This window comes from Oncorhynchus keta, chromosome 28 (assembly GCF_023373465.1).
Source record: "Oncorhynchus keta strain PuntledgeMale-10-30-2019 chromosome 28, Oket_V2, whole genome shotgun sequence".
Classification (NCBI taxonomy): Eukaryota; Metazoa; Chordata; class Actinopteri; order Salmoniformes; family Salmonidae; genus Oncorhynchus; species Oncorhynchus keta.
The window spans coordinates 68,910,218-68,933,235 of NC_068448.1; the positions used below are offsets into that span (position 1 = coordinate 68,910,218).

Consider the following 23,018-nt stretch of genomic DNA (forward strand, 5'->3'; position numbering starts at 1 on the left):
TTTTCACCCCACTTCATCACACTCGTACACTCAGCTTTAAGTGGATATCTGTGTAAAAGAATATGAATATGTATATGCCAGACAGGTTTGCAATTCATGAACATGGCAATGCGACAAGGTGAAGCCTTTGTATTTCCTGCTTTAGTCGACATTCTCTACCTTCAAGGTCTTAAGTGTTTCAACCACAGGACTATATTAGGCACATGGAGGTGTGGGGAGGTATTGACAAGACTTCGGAGTCTCAACAATGTCCCCATGAAGATGAAACCTAATGGGAAGTGTTATGCTTGATGGCCCTGCACTTGGCATTATGCTGTATTCTATTTTTAGCTGAACCTGGCATGTTTTAGGTCTTGGAGGAGTGGCTTCCATGGCTTCTCTTAGACTGCTGGTACTGTAAATGGATTATGTGGTTGCTAGGAAGAAACTAATTACGATACTGTTTCTACCATTTGAAAACAGCCTCTTCTTTTATAGCCCATATCTATTTTAGTTTTTCCTGCCCTAGAATAATGTTTATTTTCTTTCGAGACAGGATGCAAATGAATTTCTCAGCTTTCTGATATCCCTGTAGTGTGGAAGAGAGACAGACAAGGCTTGCTAGCTGGAGGCTTAAAAAAGCCTAATTTCTCCATTAATTAATGGATATATTTGGCACTGTGACTGCTGTGGAAATGTAAACCATGAATATCAAGAGACGCCTATTATTTAGTGTGAGACTTCAGCTTTATAGTTGCTGCTTCTCATAAACCATGTCATCCTATTGCCAAGTGAGAGGATACAAGGCTACAGTAAAGATGAATGCAGCCAAAGTAGCAAATAGGTTATGCCACATTTGGAAAACACTAGACGTAAGGACCTTATGTATCACCCTTTATGTAGTATGACTTGTCCTAATGTGAAACATATATTTAATGGCCATAAAGTGCTTATGAATGCTCTATAAAGACTTTATAACTTGTTGGTTTAAAGTGGCACCATAAGACTGTTTTTCTACTTTCCACAAGAACAGCCGTCAACGATTCAGTGTGGCAGTGTAGGTTTATCAGAGAGACTTCCTTTTCATGGTGTGTACTCAGAGCTACCTCGTACTGGATCGACTGTTGGATTGTATTTTGGTCCTGACGTATCTTTGCAAAAACATCACTGAAGTGTGACACATGAGAGAAAGAGTGAAATAGCACATCAATTCAGAAGGGTCTCGCTTTCCCAAACTTTTGGGCTACAGTGGTTTCCATGACATTGAGTGTCATTCGTGTTTCCCTTCCAGACATTTCAGGGGAGGTGCAAAGGCCCCCAAAGCAATTTCCAGACCAATTGGAAACCAAATCTGTCAATTGAAACTCTTTCAGGTAGGGGGAAAGAGAGCCGTCAGCCACCTATACAATGGTGGGGGGAGCACTGTGAAAGGGATGCACTGTGAAAGGGATGCACTGTGTAAGGGATGCACTGTGTAAGGGATGCACTGTGTAAGGGATGCACTGTGAAAGGGATGCACTGTGTAAGGGATGCACTGTGTAAGGGATGCACTGTGTAAGGGATGCACTGTGTAAGGGATGCACTGTGTAAGGGATGCACTGTGAAAGGGATGCACTGTGAAAGGGATGCACTGTGTAAGGGATGCACTGTGAAAGGGATGCACTGTGTAAGGGATGCACTGTGTAAGGGATGCACTGTGAAAGGGATGCACTGTGTAAGGGATGCACTGTGTAAGGGATGCACTGTGTAAGGGATGCACTGTGTAAGGGATGCACTGTGTAAGGGATGCACTGTGAAAGGGATGCACTGTGAAAGGGATGCACTGTGTAAGGGATGCACTGTGTAAGGGATGCACTGTGAAAGGGATGCACTGTGAAAGGGATGCACTGTGAAAGGGATGCACTGTGTAAGGGATGCACTGTGTAAGGGATGCACTGTGAAAGGGATGCACTGTGTAAGGGATGCACTGTGTAAGGGATGCACTGTGAAAGGGATGCACTGTGAAAGGGATGCACTGTGTAAGGGATGCACTGTGTAAGGGATGCACTGTGTAAGGGATGCACTGTGTAAGGGATGCACTGTGTAAGGGATGCACTGTGTAAGGGATGCACTGTGTAAGGGATGCACTGTGTAAGGGATGCACTGTGTAAGGGATGCACTGTGTAAGGGATGCACTGTGAAAGGGATGCACTGTGTAAGGGATGCACTGTGTAAGGGATGCACTGTGTAAGGGATGCACTGTGAAAGGGATGCACTGTGTAAGGGATGCACTGTGTAAGGGATGCACTGTGTAAGGGATGCACTGTGAAAGGGATGCACTGTGAAAGGGATGCACTGTGAAAGGGATGCACTGTGTAAGGGATGCACTGTGTAAGGGATGCACTGTGTAAGGGATGCACTGTGTAAGGGATGCACTGTGTAAGGGATGCACTGTGAAAGGGATGCACTGTGAAAGGGATGCACTGTGTAAGGGATGCACTGTGTAAGGGATGCACTGTGTAAGGGATGCACTGTGTAAGGGATGGGAAAGGGATGCACTGTGAAAGGGATGCACTGTGAAAGGGATGCACTGTGTAAGGGATGCACTGTGTAAGGGATGCACTGTGTAAGGGATGCACTGTGTAAGGGATGCACTGTGTAAGGGATGCACTGTGTAAGGGATGCACTGTGTAAGGGATGCACTGTGTAAGGGATGCACTGTGTAAGGGATGCACTGTGTAAGGGATGCACTGTGTAAGGGATGCACTGTGAAAGGGATGCACTGTGAAAGGGATGCACTGTGTAAGGGATGCACTGTGTAAGGGATGCACTGTGTAAGGGATGCACTGTGTAAGGGATGCACTGTGTAAGGGATGCACTGTGTAAGGGATGTACTGTGTAAGGGATGTACTGTGTAAGGGATGTACTGTGTAAGGGATGCCGAATGCCCTTTTGTCTTTAGATGCCAACATGGTCTCATGGACAATTTGTATTATTCTGTACGTAAATCTATACACTCCATTAGTATGATATGTTCCGTTCCGTTACGTTAGGCTGCATTATGAGTGGAATAGTGGTCGTACAATATCATACGAATTAGAGGACATATAGTATCAAATAAAATTTCAAATCAAATGTTATTTGTGACAAACTTCATAAACTGACAGTTAAATGCTTACTTACAGGTCCTTTCCAACAATGCAGAAAGAAATCAAATAGAGAAATAATAGAAAGGTAATAACATGTAATGATAATAAAGTAGTAATAAATAACTAATAAATGCACAATGAGTAATGATAACTTGGCTATATACACTGTGTACCAGTACCGAGTTGATGTGCAGGAGTACAAGGTAATTGAGGTACTGTAGATATGTACATACTGTATGCAGTGCCTTTGGAAAGTATTCACACCCCTTGACTTCTTCCACATTTTGTTGTGTTACAGCTTGAATTTAAAATGGATCCAATTTAGATTTTTTTTATCACTGTCCTGCACACAATATCCCACAATGTCAAAGTGGAATTATGATTTTGAAATGTTTGCAAATTAATTAAACATTTAAAGCTGAAATGTCTTGTCAATAAGTATTCAACCCCTTTGTTATGGCAAGACTAAATAAGTTCAGGTAAAGATTTGCTTAACAAGTCACATTAATAATAGTGTTTAACATGATTTTTGAATGACTACCTCATCTCTGTAACCCACACATACAATTATCTGTAAGGTCCCTCAGTCAAGCACTGAATTTCTAACACAGATTAAACCAAAAAGACCATGGATGTTTTCCAATGCCTTGCACCTATTGGTAGATGGGTAAAAAATAAAAAAAAGCATACATTGAATATCCCTTTGAGCATGGTGAAGTTATAACCTACACTTTGAATGGTGTATCAATACACCCAGCCACTACAAAGATACAGGCGTCCATTCTAACTCAGTTGTCAGAGAAGAAGGAAACCACTCAGTGATTTCACCACGAGGTCAATGGTGACTTTAAAACAGTTACAGAGTTTAATGGCTGTGATAGGAGAAATCTGAGGATGGATCAACAACATTGCAGATACTCCAATACTAACCTAATTGACAGAGTGAAAAGAAGGAAACCTGTACAGAATAAAATATTTAAAAAACATGCATCCGGTTTGCAGTAAGGCACTAAAGCAATACTGCAAAAAAATGTGGCAAAGCAATTCCCTTTTTGTTCTGAATACAACGTGTTATGTTTGGGGCAAATTCAATACAACACATTGCTGAGTATCACTCTCCATATTTTCAAGCACACTGATAGCTGCATCATGTTATGGGTCTGCTTATAATTGTTAAGGACTGGGGAGTTTTTCAGCATAAAAATGAAACTGACTGGAGCTAAGCACAGGAAAACAGTGTTCAGCTTTCCACCACTGGGATATTAATGGGAGATTAATTTACCTTTCAGAAGGATAATAACCTAAAACACAAGGCCAAATCTACACTGGAGCTGCTTACCAAGAAGACAGTGAATATTCCTGAGAGGCCGAGTTACAGTTTTGACTTAAATCTATGGCAAGACCTGAAAATGTTTGTCTAGCAATGCTCAACAACCAATTTGACAGATCTTGAAGAATTTTGAAAAGTATAATGGGCAAATGTTGCACAATCCAGGTGTGGAAAGCTCTTAGACTTACCGAGAAAGACCCAATACTGTAATCACTGCCAAAGGTGCTTCTACAAATGACTGACTCAGGGTTGTGAATACTTATATTTCTGAACTTCATTTTCAATAAATGTGCAACATTTTCTTTAAACATGTTTTCACCTCATCATTATGAGGTATTGTGCATAGATGGGTGAGAAAAAAACTATATTTAATCAATTTTGAATTCAGGCTGTATACTTTCTAAAGGCACTCTAACTAGGTATAATAAACAGTAGCAGCAGCGCATGTAATGAGTGCAAAAACGGTCAATGCAGATTGCTAAATAGTTAGTCGGGGTAGCTATTTAACTGTCTTATGGCTTGGGGGTAGAAGCTGTTCAGGGTCCTGTTGGTTCCAGACTTGGTCCATCGGTACAACTTGCCGTGCGGTAGCAGAGAGAAAAGTATATGATACGCCTTACCTGGTTGTACAATAGCATGTGAATTGGATGAAATAACTTTTCATACATTTTGGAGGCCTTCTTGGCGGACGTATAGTAGTGCACGTATTTATCTCAGACCAGGTTGACTCTTGCAGGAGAATTAAGGGGATCATTTACGGTGGCGGTTAGGGAAGATCTTAAACGACAAATGGTTAGATGAGTTTATGTAGCAGGTTAGGTGAATTGGGTAATGTTTAGAATAATGGTTAGGGAAGGTTAGCTAAAATGCTACAGTTGTCCCCGACGCGACACGAAAATGCAGCCTTTGGATTTCTAGATTGTTGCGGATTAGACCATGATACTTGGAGGTGCTCAGAAATACCTAAAGTATATTTAGCATGGCGTTGATGTCAGGCTGGGAATGCAAATAGTATTAAAGGTTTGGCAGGGGGAAGGGGAAGGGGGGGGGGGGTAATATTGAAGGTTTGGCATTAAAAACAAATGTGACGCAACCCTGTATTCGCGTCATGCCCTGCTACTGTTTGAAGTTATCAGGCTTAGCAATCACAGACCTCTATGCTTTGAACACATATCCTGCAGGAAGAAATTGCTAAATTTAACTTGGCTGCTCAACAACAGTTCTCCCCTGGTTGAGACTGAACTGAACAGGATGGATTTTGTAATCACATATGAAGAAAAAATCAAAACTGTGTGTTCACTCAGAATACTTAGACTGTTTCTTATTAAGGACAGTTGTGGTTACGATTCAATATAGAACAATGACAAAGTCTACGAAGATATCTGTTTTAATGTGCTTAGCAGCTCTGGTACAACATATATATTCTAAGTGAACCTGCAGTGAGGTTTACCATTATCTGTGATTGTTTGAATTGGGGCTTAAGACTGGAAAAAAACAAGAACAAACATTTTACTGCCTGGTATCATGAAGGTACTGTAATTATAATAGGGAGATAATGGTGGGAGAGTGAGACAAGGAAAGACGGAGGTGAAAATTAAACGAATGAGTCGAGAGTGTGAGTGTGTGTGTGTTTACGTGTGTATTCTCTAGTAGGCCCTTCAGTGGTGTTTCAGTTTTGGACAGCTGTCCCACTTAACAGGATTGCTACACAGGCTTATTGAAGCAAACAAGCAGCTGGGTCAGGGCGGAGGATGGAAGATTGATTATGTGTGTCCCACACTTGGCAGTGCCAGCACCAGCGCCAAACAACAGACACTGCATGGAGTCGGACTGGGGTTTTCACGCTGCGCCATATCGACTTGCCTCCCTCTCTGTCTCTCTGTGCTGTGCTGTGGTAGAAAGCAGCATTTCTCAAACCTCTCCTCAGGGATTCCCGCCACATGTATTTGATCTATTCCCAGAGCTAGTGTAGAGGATGGCTAAGGGAAATGCTATGGTCTTCCTGAGTCCTACAAGTACCATCTCCCCACAACCAGAAGGTGCTTCTGGAGTATGTTGTCTGATGGTGCAGAGGGTTGTGGATTTCCACTTTGTCACCTAATTAAACATGTCAGCTAATCATCAAGCCCTTGTCTAGTTAAATCATGTGGGCTAGTTCAGGGTTACAACAGAATTGTGAAACATCTGAGGCTCCCCAAGGAGATGTTTGAGAAACACTGCACTAAAAGCTCAGAGAAAAGTTCCTATCTTATCCTGTCCTATCCTGTCCAATTGTGCCCTGCTGCGTCCTTGTTCTATGTTTAAACTTGTCCGTTTTTGTTGCTTTGCTTTAAGTAGTTTAATAATGTTTTATGTTGCATCGGATTACCGATTAGGCTACGGTAGAGTGGCATGAAGTGCGTACAGAGGATTATTCTCCTACTTGGATTCCCTTTGCTGGTATCTGAAACAGGATGCGAATCTATGAGAAAGTCGGCGGCACCACACATCCGCTACAGAAGAAACTCTTACAATTTAATAACTCACATTGGGGAGAACAGATCAAAGGGGACATACCTGCAGAGATCCTGAGACAAAACAACCTAGGTGAAGGACTATTAAGTAGGAAGAGGAAGAGGGGCAGGAAAGGCGAGGTGCGGGAGAGGTTGAGAAGGAACAAAACAAAGATTCCGCTTCCAACTATCCTGCTCTCCAATGTCCAATCGCTTAAGGGAGAAATTGACGAATTGTGGGCAAACTCACAGTATCTACACTGCTCAAAAAAATAAAGGGAACACTTAAACAACACAATGTAACTCCAAGTCAATCACACTTCTGTGAAATCAAACTGTACACTTGGGAAGCAACACTGATTGACAATACATTTCACATTCTGTTGTGCAAATGGAATAGACCACAGGTGGAAATGATTGGCAATTAGCAAGACACCCCCAATAAAGGAGTGATTCTGCAGGTGGTGAACACAGACCACTTCTCAGTTCCTATGCTTCCTGGCTGATGTTTTGGTCACTTTTGAATGCTGGCGGTGCTTTCACTCTAGTGGTAGCATGAGACGGAGTCTACAACCCACACAAGTGGCTCAGGTAGTGCAGCTCATCCAGGATGGAACATCAATGCGAGCTGTGGCAATAAGGTTTGCTGTGTCTGTCAGCGTAGTGTCCAGAGCATGGAGACGCTACCAGGAGACAGGCCAGTACATCAGGAGACGTGGAGGAGGCCGTAGGAGGGCAACAACCCAGCAGCAGGACCGCTACCTCCGCCTTTGTGCAAGGAGGAGCAGGAGGAGCACTGCCAAAGCCCTGCAAAATGACCTTCAGCAGGCCACAAATGTGCATGTGTCTGCTCAAACGGTCAGAAACAGATTCCATGAGGGTGGTATGAGGGCTCGAAGTCCACAGGTGGGGGTTGTGCTTACAGCCCAACACCGTGCAGGACGTTTGGCATTTGCCAGAGAACACCAAGATTGGCAAATTCGCCACTGGCGCCCTGTGCTCTTCACAGATGAAAGCAGGTTCACACTGAGCACATGTGACAGACGTGACAGAGTCTGGAGATGCTGTGGAGAACGTTCTGCTGCGTGCAACATCCTCCAGCATGACCGGTTTGGCGGTTGTGGGGTGGCATTTCTTTGGGGGGGCCGCACAGCCCTCCATGTGCTCACCAGAGGTAGCCTGACTGCCATTAGGTACCGAGATGAGATCCTTAGACCCCTTGTGAGACCATATGCTGGTGTGGTTGGCCCTGGGTTCCTCCTAATGCAAGACAATGCTAGACCTCATGTGGCTGGAGTGTGTCATCAGTTCCTGCAAGAAAAAGGCATTGATGTTAATGGACTGGCCTGCCTGTTCCCCAGACCTGAATTCAATTGAGCACATCTGGGACATCATGTCTCGCTCCATCCACCAACGCCACATTGCACCACAGACTGTCCAGGAGTTGGCGGATGCTTTAGTCCAGGTCTGGGAGGAGATCCCTCAGGAGACCATCCTCCACCTCATCAGAAGCATGCCCAGGCGTTGTAGGGAGGTCATACAGGCACGTGGAAGCCACACACACTACTGAGCCTAATTTTGACTTGTTTTAAGGACATTACATCAAATTTGGATCAGCCTGTAGTGTGGTTTTCCACTTTAATTTTGAGTGTGACTCCAAATCCAGACCTCCATGGGTTGATAAATTTGATTCCCACTGATAATTTGTGTGTGATTTTGTTGTCAGCACATTCAACTATGTAAAGATAAAGTATTTAATAAGAATATTTCATTCATTCAGATCTAGGATGTGTTATTTTAGTGTTCCCTTTAAGTTCTAAATATCTTTACCAGCACGGTTTGGTTCAGGTCGACACAATAATGTGAAAAGAGTACTAGCGATTGACCTCTCCTCAGCTTCAACATTATAATAACCCAGCAGCAACAACATCTGACAGCTTGGCATTTGTACCAGAAAACTCCTTAATGACTGTTATTCTCAGCATCATTTTAGTCAGCCATGCTCAAACCACAGTTACATGAACTGAGGATTCATTTATTTTTTGTTGTTGTCAGGATGTGTTTGGAATTGTACATTTAATGGCCACCTGGTCAAAATGGTAAGTTTTATGTTAAAAGTTCCACATAGGTTTCAGTTGTGTTTTGTCAACAGCATTTAATGATGGTTCTAAATGTAATCAAGCTTCACTGAGACTTGTCATGACTAGTAACTCTGTTTCATGTTTCTGTGTGATTTTGTCTTTGACAGTGAACTCTTGGATGACAAGAGGATCGTCAGGTAAGGAAGCTTAGCTTACATCTCCTTCTGAAGACATGAAACACTGTGCAGCATGGCTTACAAATGCTCTACTTTTTACAATTACATCTTTAAACTTGTGCCAATAATAATAGGCAAAATTGGTCAAATGTAAAATCCTTACTTCTGACTTACCCTGTGCCAGAAGTTATAGCCACTATTTGTAATAACAATAGATTCAGTTACAGTATGTTCATTAGGCTCCCATTAAGAAACACCCCATTTTCAGGTGTAGTACTTTTTCCTGTTGCGTTCCCTAATGAAGACAGCCCTAATACTACTGTGGAACATTAAAGGTGGTGTTTTTATTCTTCTAACTTTGACCTTTTTATGTCTTGCAGCCACAGAGAATATCAATGTTGAGTCTATACCACGAAGGCCTAGTGTGGCTCTGTGCAACGAGACCCAGCTACTGTGGGAGATGGAGGTGTGTGGGGAGGAATTCAAGCGAAAGATGGACCACGTGGATCCCCAGAACTGGTGCAACTTAACACACTTCATCAGGTAAAAGCCCTTTCAGTCTTATCAGAATAAGCCAAAGAGTCCGTCTATCAAATGCACTGCCCCAGTTCTTAAGGGCACTCAGTATAACTGTTATATTAATCCATGTCAGAATGCAAAGGTAGGATTACATCCGGCAAGCAAAACCTGTGTAATCCCACTACACCAGTTGGTAAACTTTTAGCTTTTGGATGCAGTCTAAGATTTGGAACTTGAAGCCAAAATAAAACACATTTCCATTAAAATGATGAAATGCACTAACATTGTTATACAACATTTTGGGGAAGTTCAAAACATAAATTGCTAAAAGTATTTTTTTTAAATAGAACAATTAAGACACACAGTAGGAGGAATCAAGGAATACTGTATTGCAGTGTAGGTAGGCTAGTAAAAAATTAAATAAAACGTGCCAATATTCTGAACCCACTATCTGGCTGTTTGTGTGTGAACAGGCGATTGGAATCCAGATGCCTGTTGGCACAGTAGATCCAGGGGGCCATTTGCCTGGCTGGACCTGCTCAGTGTTAATTCCCCCCTGGCCAATGAGCGGCACCTGCACCTGCTGGCTGACCCAGCATGGTTCTCAAACACCCTTCAACCGTTCACACACGCAAACACACATACACAGGCAAATCAACACTAGAAAAATGTCCCTCTGTAAATGTCAGTGCTGTGTAAATAATTGTGCTGGGGATTCAGAAGCCTGATTTTCCCCCTATTTGATTTGATTAAGCCTCAATAGAATTCAGCATGAATGACATAATGTTATAGGGATGAAACAGACATTTCTAAGAACCCTTCCCTCTTTCCCCTAGTGTCATCAAAGCCTGCTCCGTTCCTAGAATCAATGTGTTCATGGACATTGTTCTTTAGTCCATCAAAACATTGCGAGTAGCTTTGTGGGCATCTCACACATGGTTTCTGGGGAAATTCACTTTCTCTATTACTTCTCCGTGGGGAGTCCCGATCGGGAGATCAACATTCCATGTTGTAGTCAGACAAGACATTTACAAATATTGGATCTAAGGAAAATATACATGTAAACCCCATCTTCCACAGACAGGGTTTCGACAGAAGTTGAACCATAAGGCCTTTTGTAATAACCAGCCATTGAAAGTTCCAATCTGTTTATTTCAGCAGGGCACAAGCTTTATTTGATGCTGTTTACACTGTGCTTTATCTGTGAAGAATACATGATACACTTGAAGCTTTACATAAGGAATTCTAGGAAGAATACACGTATATTGTACCTAGTACAATACCTCTAATAATATTGTCCAGTAGCTTTATATTGTCAAGACATTTCTCTCTCCGTGAGACAGCCATTACCATACATATCAGCTTTTTCATGAGGAGCATTTGAGAATGATGTTTACAGTATTTGTTAATGTGTTATTCATGAGATATGTATTCTCATGGACATCTCCAGGGAGCCTGTGGCACTCTGATGAAAGAGAGCGAGAGAGACACAGACATTGAAAAAGGGAGAAAGTGAAGGACCTTTATGTAAACCAACACAGTATCAAGTTAGGGGTTAAGGTTAGGTTTAGGGGTTAAAGTTAGGGTTAGCTAACATGCTAGCTAAGGAGGTAAAGGGTTAAGGTTAGGGTTAGGGGAAGGGTTAGCTAACATGCTAAGTAGCTAAAAAGTAGGAAGTAGTTGCAAAGTTGCTAATTATCTAAAATGCTAAAGTCATCAGTGATGAGATTTGAACATGCAATCTTTGGGTTGCTAGATGTTATATGCCCATCCACCTATTCATCCTCGTCCACCAACCTCCCTCATATCGTTTCTGTCTTAAGTAACCTACTGTCTTTATCTGTGATTAAAATTCACTGAAAACAAAAAATATATATTTTTTGTGTGCCTTTTCATGAATTTCCAATAAGATATGTGTCTATTTCACAATAATCTGTGATTCTGGATTGATGTAAACAGTGGTCCTCGTTTATGTTCCGTGCAGTAGTGGTGCGTGGGTAAAACATTTATTTTAAATGTTTTTAATAAATCACCGTTGAAGACAAGCCCCCCCAAAAGAGACATATTACAACCTATGTATTGTGATATTTGTGTCATTTGCTCTATAACCTGTTAATTAATATGCCAACCTTGATATGTAGGCCTAAGGCTGAGACAATAAGAAGACACAGTGGTAGAATAACTTAAACCTCACCTTTGTTTCATTACAAAACCAGAGAGCAACCTGTCGGTGAAGTCCACAAAGCATATTGCATATAACAGTTGCATGACCTACAGCCTTGTCAAGCAAGTTAATGTTTCCGACATTGTCGGACTACTAAACAACTATTGATTTAGCACCACGGAGAGTTACCTCAAGTCTCAAAGAAAACAGGAGCTGCCTCCACTATTCCAGCACCATCTCAACATCACCTATGCTCAGTCTAATACGGTGAAAACTAAAATATATATTTTTAATTATCCAATCAACGTAAGCTAAATATGATGTGGCTGTCCATGGTTCTGATTTCTGTGAGTGTGTGAGCGTGCGTGTGCATTCACGCAAGTAGAAAAAACATGTTGACTTACGCTACTTGTAAAGAAATCCAATGCCATCCTCTCATGTTGATGAAACGCTCTATGGCTGTCATACAGTACACATTTTTATTTTTTGTTGTCCTAGGCTACCTGGCTAAAATGCTTGCTTGCTTGCCTAACTTGCTTTCATTGGCAACAATGAGCGAGCTAGTTAGCGTTAGCCTTCTACATCTAGCTACATTTGAACTTCCTTCCTCTCAGGCCAGGGGTACAATGTATGAATTCATGGTTGGATCAGAATCACTGTTAATCATTGGCCAGTACTGAGAATGAAGTAAAACCACAAGTCCAAATCCCTATCTCCATCCATGGGTAATTTAGGAAAGGGCCCATTTTAGCTAGCTAGTCACCGGAGGACAACAACACAATGAGAGGCAACAATTTCAGTTGTTTCTGTCAATGACTTTTGGCTCTCGATGTGATTGAAGCCAATTCCATTGACACTGTTTTTTGGTGCGACAGGACCGTTCACAGTTGAGCTCAAGGCTAATTGGCTATTATTTTATACTTTTTTTTAATCAAGTGAGGCAAAATTCTCACTGGTTTCCATTGCATTCAATGCTACAGGTGGCAACAATGTTATACTCTTTTTGACCAGACAGCATCAGATATATGGCCTACACATACAGAGACAGAGGGGCGCTGTTTCGCTCGCTCGGATGCTTTCTCCGGTGAGATACATTCAGCATCTTGCAAATTGAATGGAAAGCATGGCATCCCTTGGCATCCATGACTAAACACCAGTGCTTCCGCGCTGAGAGAAACAAAGCATGTGGCCATGTCAGTGAGGTGTCGGTACATGTTAGAGTGAACGCTCTCTAAAATGTATGGCCAGCTATATTGATTCAAATGAGCAAATCTGAACCACGGGTACATATTCAAGCAAATGGGACAGCTGAGCAGGCCAGGTCCAACTGCAGAACACCCACAGAGACTGAATGCCATTGTCAGGTACGGTGCCATCCCCTCCTAATGAATATTAACACAGGGACATTATCATCAGCAGGCCTGGTCTGTCTTCCAACTAACAGATGCTCCAAGGTCATCAGTGCATGCATGTTAGAGTGGCCTTAAATGGCATCCTGGCAGCCATTTGCAAACACAATGAGAATTTACTGTCTGTGTGATTTAGTAAAACATTTAATGAAGTCAGTACAGAACCAGTCAGAGAGGGCAGATGGGGAGAGGAGTTGGAAATAAATGAAATGTATCACTTGAAGAGAACAGTTTTTTCCCCCCCATGCCCCAGGTTGATCTCCTGGGATAAAACATTGGCCTAAACAACCATAATCCAAAACAATCTTGCAATAATGCATCTAAAATGTGAGTGATAAAGTCTCTCCTCCATCAAGTATCCCTCTCTAAACATGTAGTTAAAAAAAAAAGGGCAAATGCAGACTATGATAAATTTGTCAGCAGCACAGATTCTTTTGACAACCTGATTGACTCTACACAATCAGACAATTATGTTTGGTTATGTATTTTACAAGCTGGACTCAACACTTCATAACAGGGTATCATTTGAAACAAACTTTATCAAGGCTTTCTACAGAAGAACATGCATAAAGACGTCATCGATTTCTGAAGCATCTTTCTAGACCTTATAAAGAGGATATTATATGGCTTCAGCAAAGAATATCTTCACTTGCAGGTGTTTGTACACATGCATATGCACACACTCTCATTCAAATAAACACATACAAGGACACATACATGTAATAGTGCCAGACATACACACAAACATATGAAGTAGGCATTGCTGTTATGATTTCAGTTGTCCTTGATGTCCTTTGTTTTAAATGTATTATTATATATGTGTTTTAATTGCATTGTTGTTTTCTGTCTTCTGTCTTTTCCTTTTTTCTCATTAGTTCATTCTCTTGGTTGTTGGTGCATTGGGGGGGTTCTTGGGGGTGGGGAATGGAATTAATTGTATTTATTTTATTTTCTTCGGGGGTAGACTGTGGGAGTGATCTTGATTGGTTGAGGGACAGCTATTGGGGAACTGTGGGGGGATCTTGGAGGGTTCTGGTTTCACAAGATCGTGATCATGAAAAAGGAAACTATGATATACATTTTATATCACTATCATACACACGCACCCTCAAACATAAGGATGGCTCTGTTGCGGAAACTGATACATGTTTGATAGTGTCTTGATGCTGTATTGTTTGTCCTTCATGTTCTAATACATTAATGTTACCCCTTCCTTGTGTTTTTTGTAATAAATCATTTAAAAAAGAAAAATAATAATAAAAAAATAATATTTTCACTTTCCAATATTTTTTACTTTACTTCACCTGTATCAGGGATCAAGGTAAGACCCAGATGCAGACTGTCGAAGTAACAATGTTTATTATAGCAACGGGGCAGGCAACAACAGGTCAAGGCAGGCAACAACAGGTCAAGGCAGGCAGGGGTCAATAATCCAGAGTAAATGGGCAAAGATACAGGATGGCAGGCAGGGTCAGGTCAGGCAGAGGTCAATAATTCAGAGGTGGGGTAAAGGTACAGGACGGCAGGCACGCTCAGAGTCGGGCAGAGTAGTCGGGCAGGCGGCCTCAGAGACAGGACAGGCAAAGGTCAAAACCAGGGGGGTGAGAAATGTGAGACTGGGAAAAAGCGGGAGCTGAGAATACCGCTGGTTGACTTGACAAATCAAATCTAATTTTATTTGTCACATACACATGGTTAGCAGATGTTAGTGCGAGTGTAGCGAAATGCTTGTGCTTCTAGTTCCGACAATGCAGTAATAACCAACAAGTAATCTAGCTAACAATTCCAAAACTACTACCTTATAGACACAAGTGTAAGGGGATAAAGAATATGTACATAAAGATATATGAATGAGTGATGGTACAGAGCGGCATAGGCAAGATACAGTAGATGGTATTGAGTGCAGTATATACATATGAGATGAGTATGTAAACAAAGTGGCAGCAGCCACTCAATGTTAGTGGTGGCTGTTTAGCAGTCTGATGGCCTTGAGATAGAAGCTGTTATTCAGTCTCTCGGTCCCAGCTTTGATGCACCTGTACTGACCTCACCTTCTGGATGATAGCGGGGTGAACAGGCAGTGGCTCGGGTGGTTGTTGTCCTTGATGATCTTTATGGCCTTCCTGTGACTTCGGGTGGTGTAGGTGTCCTGGAGGGCAGGTAGTTTGCCCCCGGTGATGCGTTGTGCAGACCTCACTACCCTCTGGAGAGCCTTACGGTTGTGGGCGGAGCAGTTGCCGTACCAGGCGGTGATACAGCCCGACAGGATGCTCTCGATTGTGCATCTGTAGAAGTTTGAGTGCTTTTGGTGACAAGCCAAATTTCTTCAGCTTCCTGAGGTTGAAGAGGCGCTGCTGTGCCTTCTTCACGATGCTGTCTGTGTGGGTGGACCAATTCAGTTTGTCTGTGATGTGTACGCCGAGGAACTTAAAACGTACTACCCTCTCCACTACTGTTCCATCGATGTGGATAGGGGGGTGTTCCCTCTGCTGTTTCCTGAAGTCCACAATCATCTCCTTAGTTTTGTTGACGTTGAGTGTGAGGTTATTTTCCTGACAAACAAGATGAACTGGCAACGGACAAACAAAGAACACAGGTATAAATACACAGGGGAAGATGGGCTACACCTGGAGGGGGGCGGAGACAATCATAAGGACAGGTGAAACAGATCACGGTGTGACACCCTGAAAGTATTCTATGTGGCCAGGGGAGACTGTGCTCCATGGTTCAGATGCATTTCAAAAGCCACTGCTAATTTAAAAACTGACCCAAAAGGCTTTAAGGTAATTTTTTCAATAATATTTGTCCAGGCAATGTTTGGCAGTGAATTTGACATGTAATGTTGTCATTGAGGGTTGGTTTTGTTCTGGCACTGCGAGTAGGAAGCGTGGAACTTGTTCGCTTTCCTTACAGGAGAAATACATCTGAATCTGAATAACAGTCTCCTCTGGTCTTCTCTTACAACAAATGTAAAGGGCTGCTGGAAATACTGTTATAGTATATAGTATATAATCAGAACCTGTTCTGAACAGAACATAGGCGATCTTCGAAATATAACTTGGTGCTGTGCTTCTCTGATCATACACTTCCTAGGTTATAGTCTATAGGCTATGGATCATTTGATTGAGACCACATTAAATAGCCTATAGGCACACTTGATATTACGCGCTCAGCTGAGAATTAGAGATGGGGGCGGCATCAGGCACACGTTGATATATAGCCAAATAAGCAACAAATTCTGAGATATATAGAAATGTAATCAATTACAAATCGCATGACCCTCCCTTGGAATAGACTGAAATTTAAAAAGCATGAGACTTCCTCATTTTCCTCCAGGTAACCATCCTGTACATTTCGATCCATTCCTTAATGAGTTGCCTCTTGAATGCTCCTTGTGGATGGAAAAACGACATTCTTTCAAAATGTGACCCTTGTTGGACTCCCGAGTGGCGCAGCAGTCTAAGGCACTGCATCTCAGTGCTAGAGACTTCACTACAGACCCTGGTTCAATTCCAGGCTGTATCACAACCGGCCGTGATTGGGAGTAGCATAGGGCGGCGCACAATTGGCCCAGCGTCGTCCGGGTTAGAGTTTGGCCGGGGTAGGCTGTTATTGTAAATAAGAATATTTTCTTAACTGACTTGTCTACTTAAATAAAGGTAAAATAAATAAAAATAAAATTGTTACGAAAGAGTCAATATCAGCTTTTATAAGAATTCATTAGGTTTTTTAATGATAGGTAAGATTTTGCCGGTTTTAAATTATAAAAGACAATACAGCACACAGCCTCAAATTCTTGGTAAACATAAATCCTAATTTGACATATTCCATCACTTTTCAGTCTGGGGTCAATGTGTTTTACCATAGTTTTTACAATAATATCCAAAAGCCAAAAAGCTATTCCAGAGTTACCATACAACCAATCCATTGACTTTACAGCAGCCTCCCTTATCTCGGCAATCAGGTAGCTTATGTCCATATGGAGACACAATTTATACGTTTGATCGAGGCTCATTCGATTTGCAGCACTTAGGTGGAGGTCGTCTGAAAGCAATGACGGGGATTGGCTGACGTCAAACCACACCGCTAGTGTGAAAGGCATTGGAGGGGAAACTGAAGATAAATATAGAACTAACCACTTGTCTTGACTAGTTTCATCGAACAGGGGCTGATATGATCTGTTTTGCTAGGTGAGCATCATGGCTGGGACCCCATGTCACCTAGATGGCTATTATCTCGGCTCGAATCACCCAATTAACTCCTAAACCTGTACTATACCAAGCCTTGAAAGTGCAGCTCATTTGTGTCATGTTTATGTTCGAATGGGTTGCTTTTAGTGCACTTTGTAAGACACACAGAAATTGACCCTAATGAGGCAGCCTGGGTACAACTAGTAGCTAATGAAGTAAACAACGAGGAGGACACACATCTGGCCACAGGGTCTGTGTCATTAGTTTCCTAGGCATATGGCTACTCCATAATTTTCCACAGTGAAATAAACACATTTGTCCCATTTGTCCCACGTAGTGGACTATGTCTCATGTATCTAAGTAGTGCTTATGAAGGCTTTATGAATGCTCTATATGTTGTTAATTTAAAGTGGGACCAGCCTATTTGTCTGTTGACCAGATTGATGTAACGATCACGTGAGACCACAAACCAGTCTCCGATAGAGTATTATGAAACAAGATGCAGGACTTTAGCGTCTATCTATAGAGAGAACTTTTTTTGCAGAGTAAGAATTTGAGGGATAAACCCTCCCTATTTCTCAGTTGAAACACATCCTACCTATCTTTGCAAACTGGAATCCATTTATCCGGAGGCTGCATTCATTGCAGCTGGGGATTTTAACAAGGCTAATCTGAAAACAAGACTCCCTAAATTTTATCAGCATATCGATTGCGCAACCAGGACGGGAAAAACCTTGGATCATTGCTATTCTAACTTCAGCGACACATATAAGGCCCTGCCCCGCCCTCCTTTCGGAAAAGCTGACCACGACTCCATTTTTTTTATCCCTGCCTACAGACAGAAACTAAAACAAGCTCAGGCGCTGAGGTCTGTTCAACGCTGGTCCGACCAATCTGATTCCACACTCCAAGACTGCTTCCATCACGTGGACTGGGATATGTTTCGTATTGCGTCAGACAACAACATTGACGAATACGCTGATTCGGTGAGTGAGTTCATTAGAACGTGCGTTGAAGATGTCGTTCCCATAGCAACGACTAAAACATTCCCAAACCAGAAACCATGGATTGATGGTAGCATTCGCGTGAAACTGAAAGCCCGAACCACTGCTTTTAATCAGGGCAAGGTGACCGGAAACATGACCGAATACAAACAGTGTAACTATTCCCTCAGCAAGGCAATCAAACAAGCTAAGCGTCAGTATAGAGACAAAGTAGAATCTCAATTCAACGGCTCAGACACAAGAGGTATGTGGCAGGGTCTACAGTCATTCACGGATTACAAATAGAAAACCAGCCCAGTCACGGACCAGGATGTCCTGCTCCCAGGCAGACTAAATAACTTTTTTGCCCGCTTTGAGGACAATACAGTGCCACTGACACGGCCCGCAACTAAAACATGCGGACTCTCCTTCACTGAAGCCGACGTGAGGAAAACATTTAAACGTGTCAACCCTCGCAAGGCTGCAGGCCCAGACGGCTGGCTGGTGTGTTTACGGACATATTCAATCAATCCCTATCCCAGTCTGTTGTTCCCACATGCTTCAAGAGGGCCACCATTGTTCCTGTTCCCAAGAAAGCTAAGGTAACTGAGCTAAACGACTACCGCCACGTAGACACTCACTTCCGTCATCATGAAGTGCTTTGAGAGACTAGTCAAGGACCATATCACCTCCACCTACCTGACACCCTAGACCCACTCCAATTTGCTTACCGCCCTAAAAGGTCCACAGACGATGCAATCTCAACCACACTGCACACTCCCCTAACCCATCTGGACAAGAGGAATACCTATGTGAGAATGCTGTTCATCGACTACAGCTCGGCATTTAACACCATAGTGCCCTCCAAGCTCGTCATCAAGCTCGAGAACCTGGGTCTCGACCCCGCCCTGTGCAACTGGGTACTGGACTTCCTGACGGGCCGCCCCCAGGTGGTGAGGGTAGGCAACAACATTTCCACCCCACTGATCCTTAACACTGGGGCCCCACAAGGGTGCGTTCTGAGCCCTCTCCTGTACTCCCTTTTCACCCACGACTGCGTGGCCATGCACGCCTCCAACTCAATCATCAAGTTTGCTGACGACACAACAGTGGTAGGCTTGATTACCAACAACGACGAGACGGCCTACAGGGATGAGGTGAGGGCCCTCGGAGTGTGGTGTCAGGAAAATACAGGGCCTACAGGGAGGAGATGATTGTGGACTTCAGGAAACAGCAGAGGGAACACCCCCCTATCCACATTGATAGGACAGTAGTGGAGAGGGTAGTAAGTTTTAAGTTCCTCGGCATACACATCACAGACAAACTGAATTGGTCCACCCACACAGACAGCATCGCGAAGAAGGCGCAGCAGCGCCTCTTCAACCTCAGCAGGCTGAAGAAATTTGGCTTGTCACCAAAAGCACTCACAAACTTCTACAGATGCACAATCGAGAGCATCCTGTCGGGCTGTATCACCGCCTGGTACGGCAACTGCTCCGCCCACAACCGTAAGGCTCTCCAGAGTGAGGTCTGCACAACGCATCACCGAGGGCAAACTACCTGCCCTCCAGGACACCTACACCACCCGATGTCACAGGAAGGCCATAAAGATCATCAAGGACAACAACCACCCGAGCCACTGCCTGTTCCCCCCGCTATCATCCAGAAGGCGAGGTCAGTACAGGTGCATCAAAGCTGGGACCGAGAGACTGAAAAACAGCTTCTATCTCAAGGCCATCAGACTGTTAAACAGCCACCACTAACATTGAGTGGCTGCTGCCAACACACTGACTCAACTCCAGCCACTTTAATAATGGGAATTGATGGGAAATGTAAAATATATCACTAGCCACTTTAAACAATGCTACCTAATATAATGTTTACATACTCTACATTACTCGTCTCATATGTATATGTATATACTGTACTCTATATCATCTACTGCATCTTTATGTAATACATGTATCACTAGCCACTTTAACTATGCCACTTTTTTTACATACTCATCTCATATGTATATACTGCACTCAATACCATCTACTGCATCTTGCCTGTGCCGCTCTGTACCATCACTCACTCATATATCTTTATGTACATATTCTTATCCCCTTACACTTGTGTCTATAAGGTAGTAGTTTTGGAATTGTTAGCTAGATTATTTGTTGGTTATTACTGCACTGTCGGAACTAGAAGCACAAACATTTCGCTACACTCGCATTAACATCTGCTAACCATGTGTATGTGACAAATAAATTTGGATTTGATTTGATTTGATTTTTACCTAAGTAGCTGAGCATATCGTAACATCTATACTGCTAAATATACCCCTTAACTCTTCTTATCCCCTGAAATGGAGAATACATTTTGAGATACAGAGAACATGATTTGCAGTCTAATCCATGGCCCCAGATTCCCCTCACCCTGCCTTCTGATTGGCTAATCACTTTGTGTTCCTCTGCCCTATGATCGACTAAACAGTTTGTGTTCCTTAGCCCTTTGGACCAGGGATTGGCCAACCACCCTCCTGGAGAGCTACTGGGAGGGCAAGCTTTTGTTCCAGCCCTGCCTTAACACACCTGAATCTACTGATCAGCTGCTCATAGGCTGTTAGAGCAAGGCAGGAACAAAAGCCTGTATTCCCATTTTGTTTTAACCCTTTGTGTTCCTCTGCTCTCTCTGTAGTGAGTACCACCTTTTCTCGCTGTGCACAGAGACCAACGCCGAGCGCATCAACTGCTACTGGCCAAACCCACTGGTGGAGAGCTACATCATCCGGATCCACAAGCACTTCTTCTCCAACTGCACCCTGGAGAGGGTGATCCTGGTGGACCCACCAGACGACACACTCACCATCCTCATCCTCATCCCTGTCTTCCTCACCCTGGCTATGATCGCGCTGGTGGTGTGGTGCAGCAAGCGCAGCGACATCCTGGCTTAGGATCTTGGTTGGTTTGGTTCCCATGTGACTGTCCAGCATGTCCAGAGACCCATAAACATCTTTATTGAACCTTAGATGAGGAATTGGGTTAGGGAACCTACAGAGGGAACTTTTGTTTGTTCATTGTGTCATTTCAGGATTATGGTGGATTGAAGGGATTAAAAGAAGCCGCCGCCTTTGAAGGAGATGCATCCAAACTCAATTTTCCGAGTTCGGGACTGTCCAAGGCCTTTTGATAGATATACTGTACCCAAGGACCCAAGACACATACGAGACATTTAGGATTGTTGATCCTTTGTATGAAATGGGACTGAGGCCCAGGGACTGCTTCAATATGATAATTTATAAGACATGGTTAAACTTTTAAATATATTCTCATGAAGATGACAATATGGACAAGCTGAGACCTAAATATGTACAGTACTTTTCTGTACCAGTGCCGTCTACTGTATAGAAACTACATTTTGGTCCCGTATTGCCGCCATGCTTTCTGTACAGTACTGTTTCTTCCTCACCTGTTATGTGTTGTCACTATCGGGTCAAGCTGCACAGATGGATAAAAAAAAAGAAAAAAAGGGATTTTACCCTATCCCTGATTTAATTTTGCCCAAAACTTAACCACATCCCTAACCCAAAGCTTAAATTCAGACAACAAAAAAAAAGTATATTTTCATGTTCATACATGTTCGTGATATACAGAAATTGAGTGTGAACTTGGCCATTGAGTGTGAACAAGCCCTATATCTGTACCTTATAATAGAGCAGTTGTTCTCTTGCAGTGTTTGTGGGGCGCCGGAGAGCACACACTGAATCTACCTTCATTATTTCTTGTGTCTGGGTTGTCGTGGCAATACCGCAGAAGTTATCACTGATTGCACTGCTTATTTGGTGTAACATCAGCAGGAATTCTGCTCACGCTAACTTGTATTTAATTCTGCTGTTTAATCATTCCGGGGAAGTAGGAACGTAAATCACTGTCAAGATTAGGATCTCATTTTGAGAATTTCATTTTGCCAGAAGTAAACTTTTGGTATTGAGGAGCTATTGGATTATTTACTGTACTGCTATTTAATGTTTTAATTAAATGACTTAGAATAGGTCCCTGCTTTGGTTATTAATCAACATGTCCACGGTGAAATGTTCTGCCTCTTTCTTTCCAAACAATTCCTACTTCTACAAATTGCATTCATCTTTGAGATGTAGTACATGTCTTTACCAGGTCGAAGCAAAACTCCTATGAAACTCTGAAAATGTATTAGAAAGGTTTCTAGCGGTCATAAAAATATTGTTTTGACATTTCAAGTGTAAACACGATCAATTACGCTTAAAACTACACTATACAGTGCCGTCAAAGTATTCAGACACCTTGACTTTTTCCACATTTTGTCCCCCCCCCCTATCTCTACACACAATCCCCATAATGACAAAGCAAAAACAGGTTTAGATTATTCCCCCCCCCCCCCAAAAAAACAAGAAATATTACATTTACATACGTATTCAGACCCTTAGTACCTTTGGCAGCAACTACAGCGTCGAGTGATGCAGTTCCTTAGACTTCTGTGCCACTTGGGAGCCCAAAGCTATTTTCAGGTATCCCCAGAGACATTAGGTCGGGTTCAAGTCCAGGCT

General features: G+C 42.8%; 1 protein-coding gene across 2 annotated transcripts in view; it reads left to right on the forward strand.

Annotated features, from left to right (window-relative positions):
* LOC118361743 (receptor activity-modifying protein 3-like) overlaps positions 1 to 22,488 on the forward strand; it is a 37,223-nt gene extending 14,735 nt beyond the window's left edge. Inside the window, exons 2-4 of one of the 2 annotated variants that reach the window (XM_052483746.1) lie at positions 9,178 to 9,207; positions 9,567 to 9,729; positions 21,134 to 22,488. In XM_052483746.1, coding sequence (XP_052339706.1) covers positions 9,178 to 9,207; positions 9,567 to 9,729; positions 21,134 to 21,389 — 449 coding nt within the window. In that variant the 3' untranslated portion in view covers positions 21,390 to 22,488. Of the gene's footprint in view, positions 1 to 9,128; positions 9,208 to 9,566; positions 9,730 to 21,133 lie in introns of those variants that run through there. The other variant, XM_035741923.2, reaches the window with a different exon arrangement.
* The last annotated feature ends 530 nt before the right edge of the window (positions 22,489 to 23,018 follow it).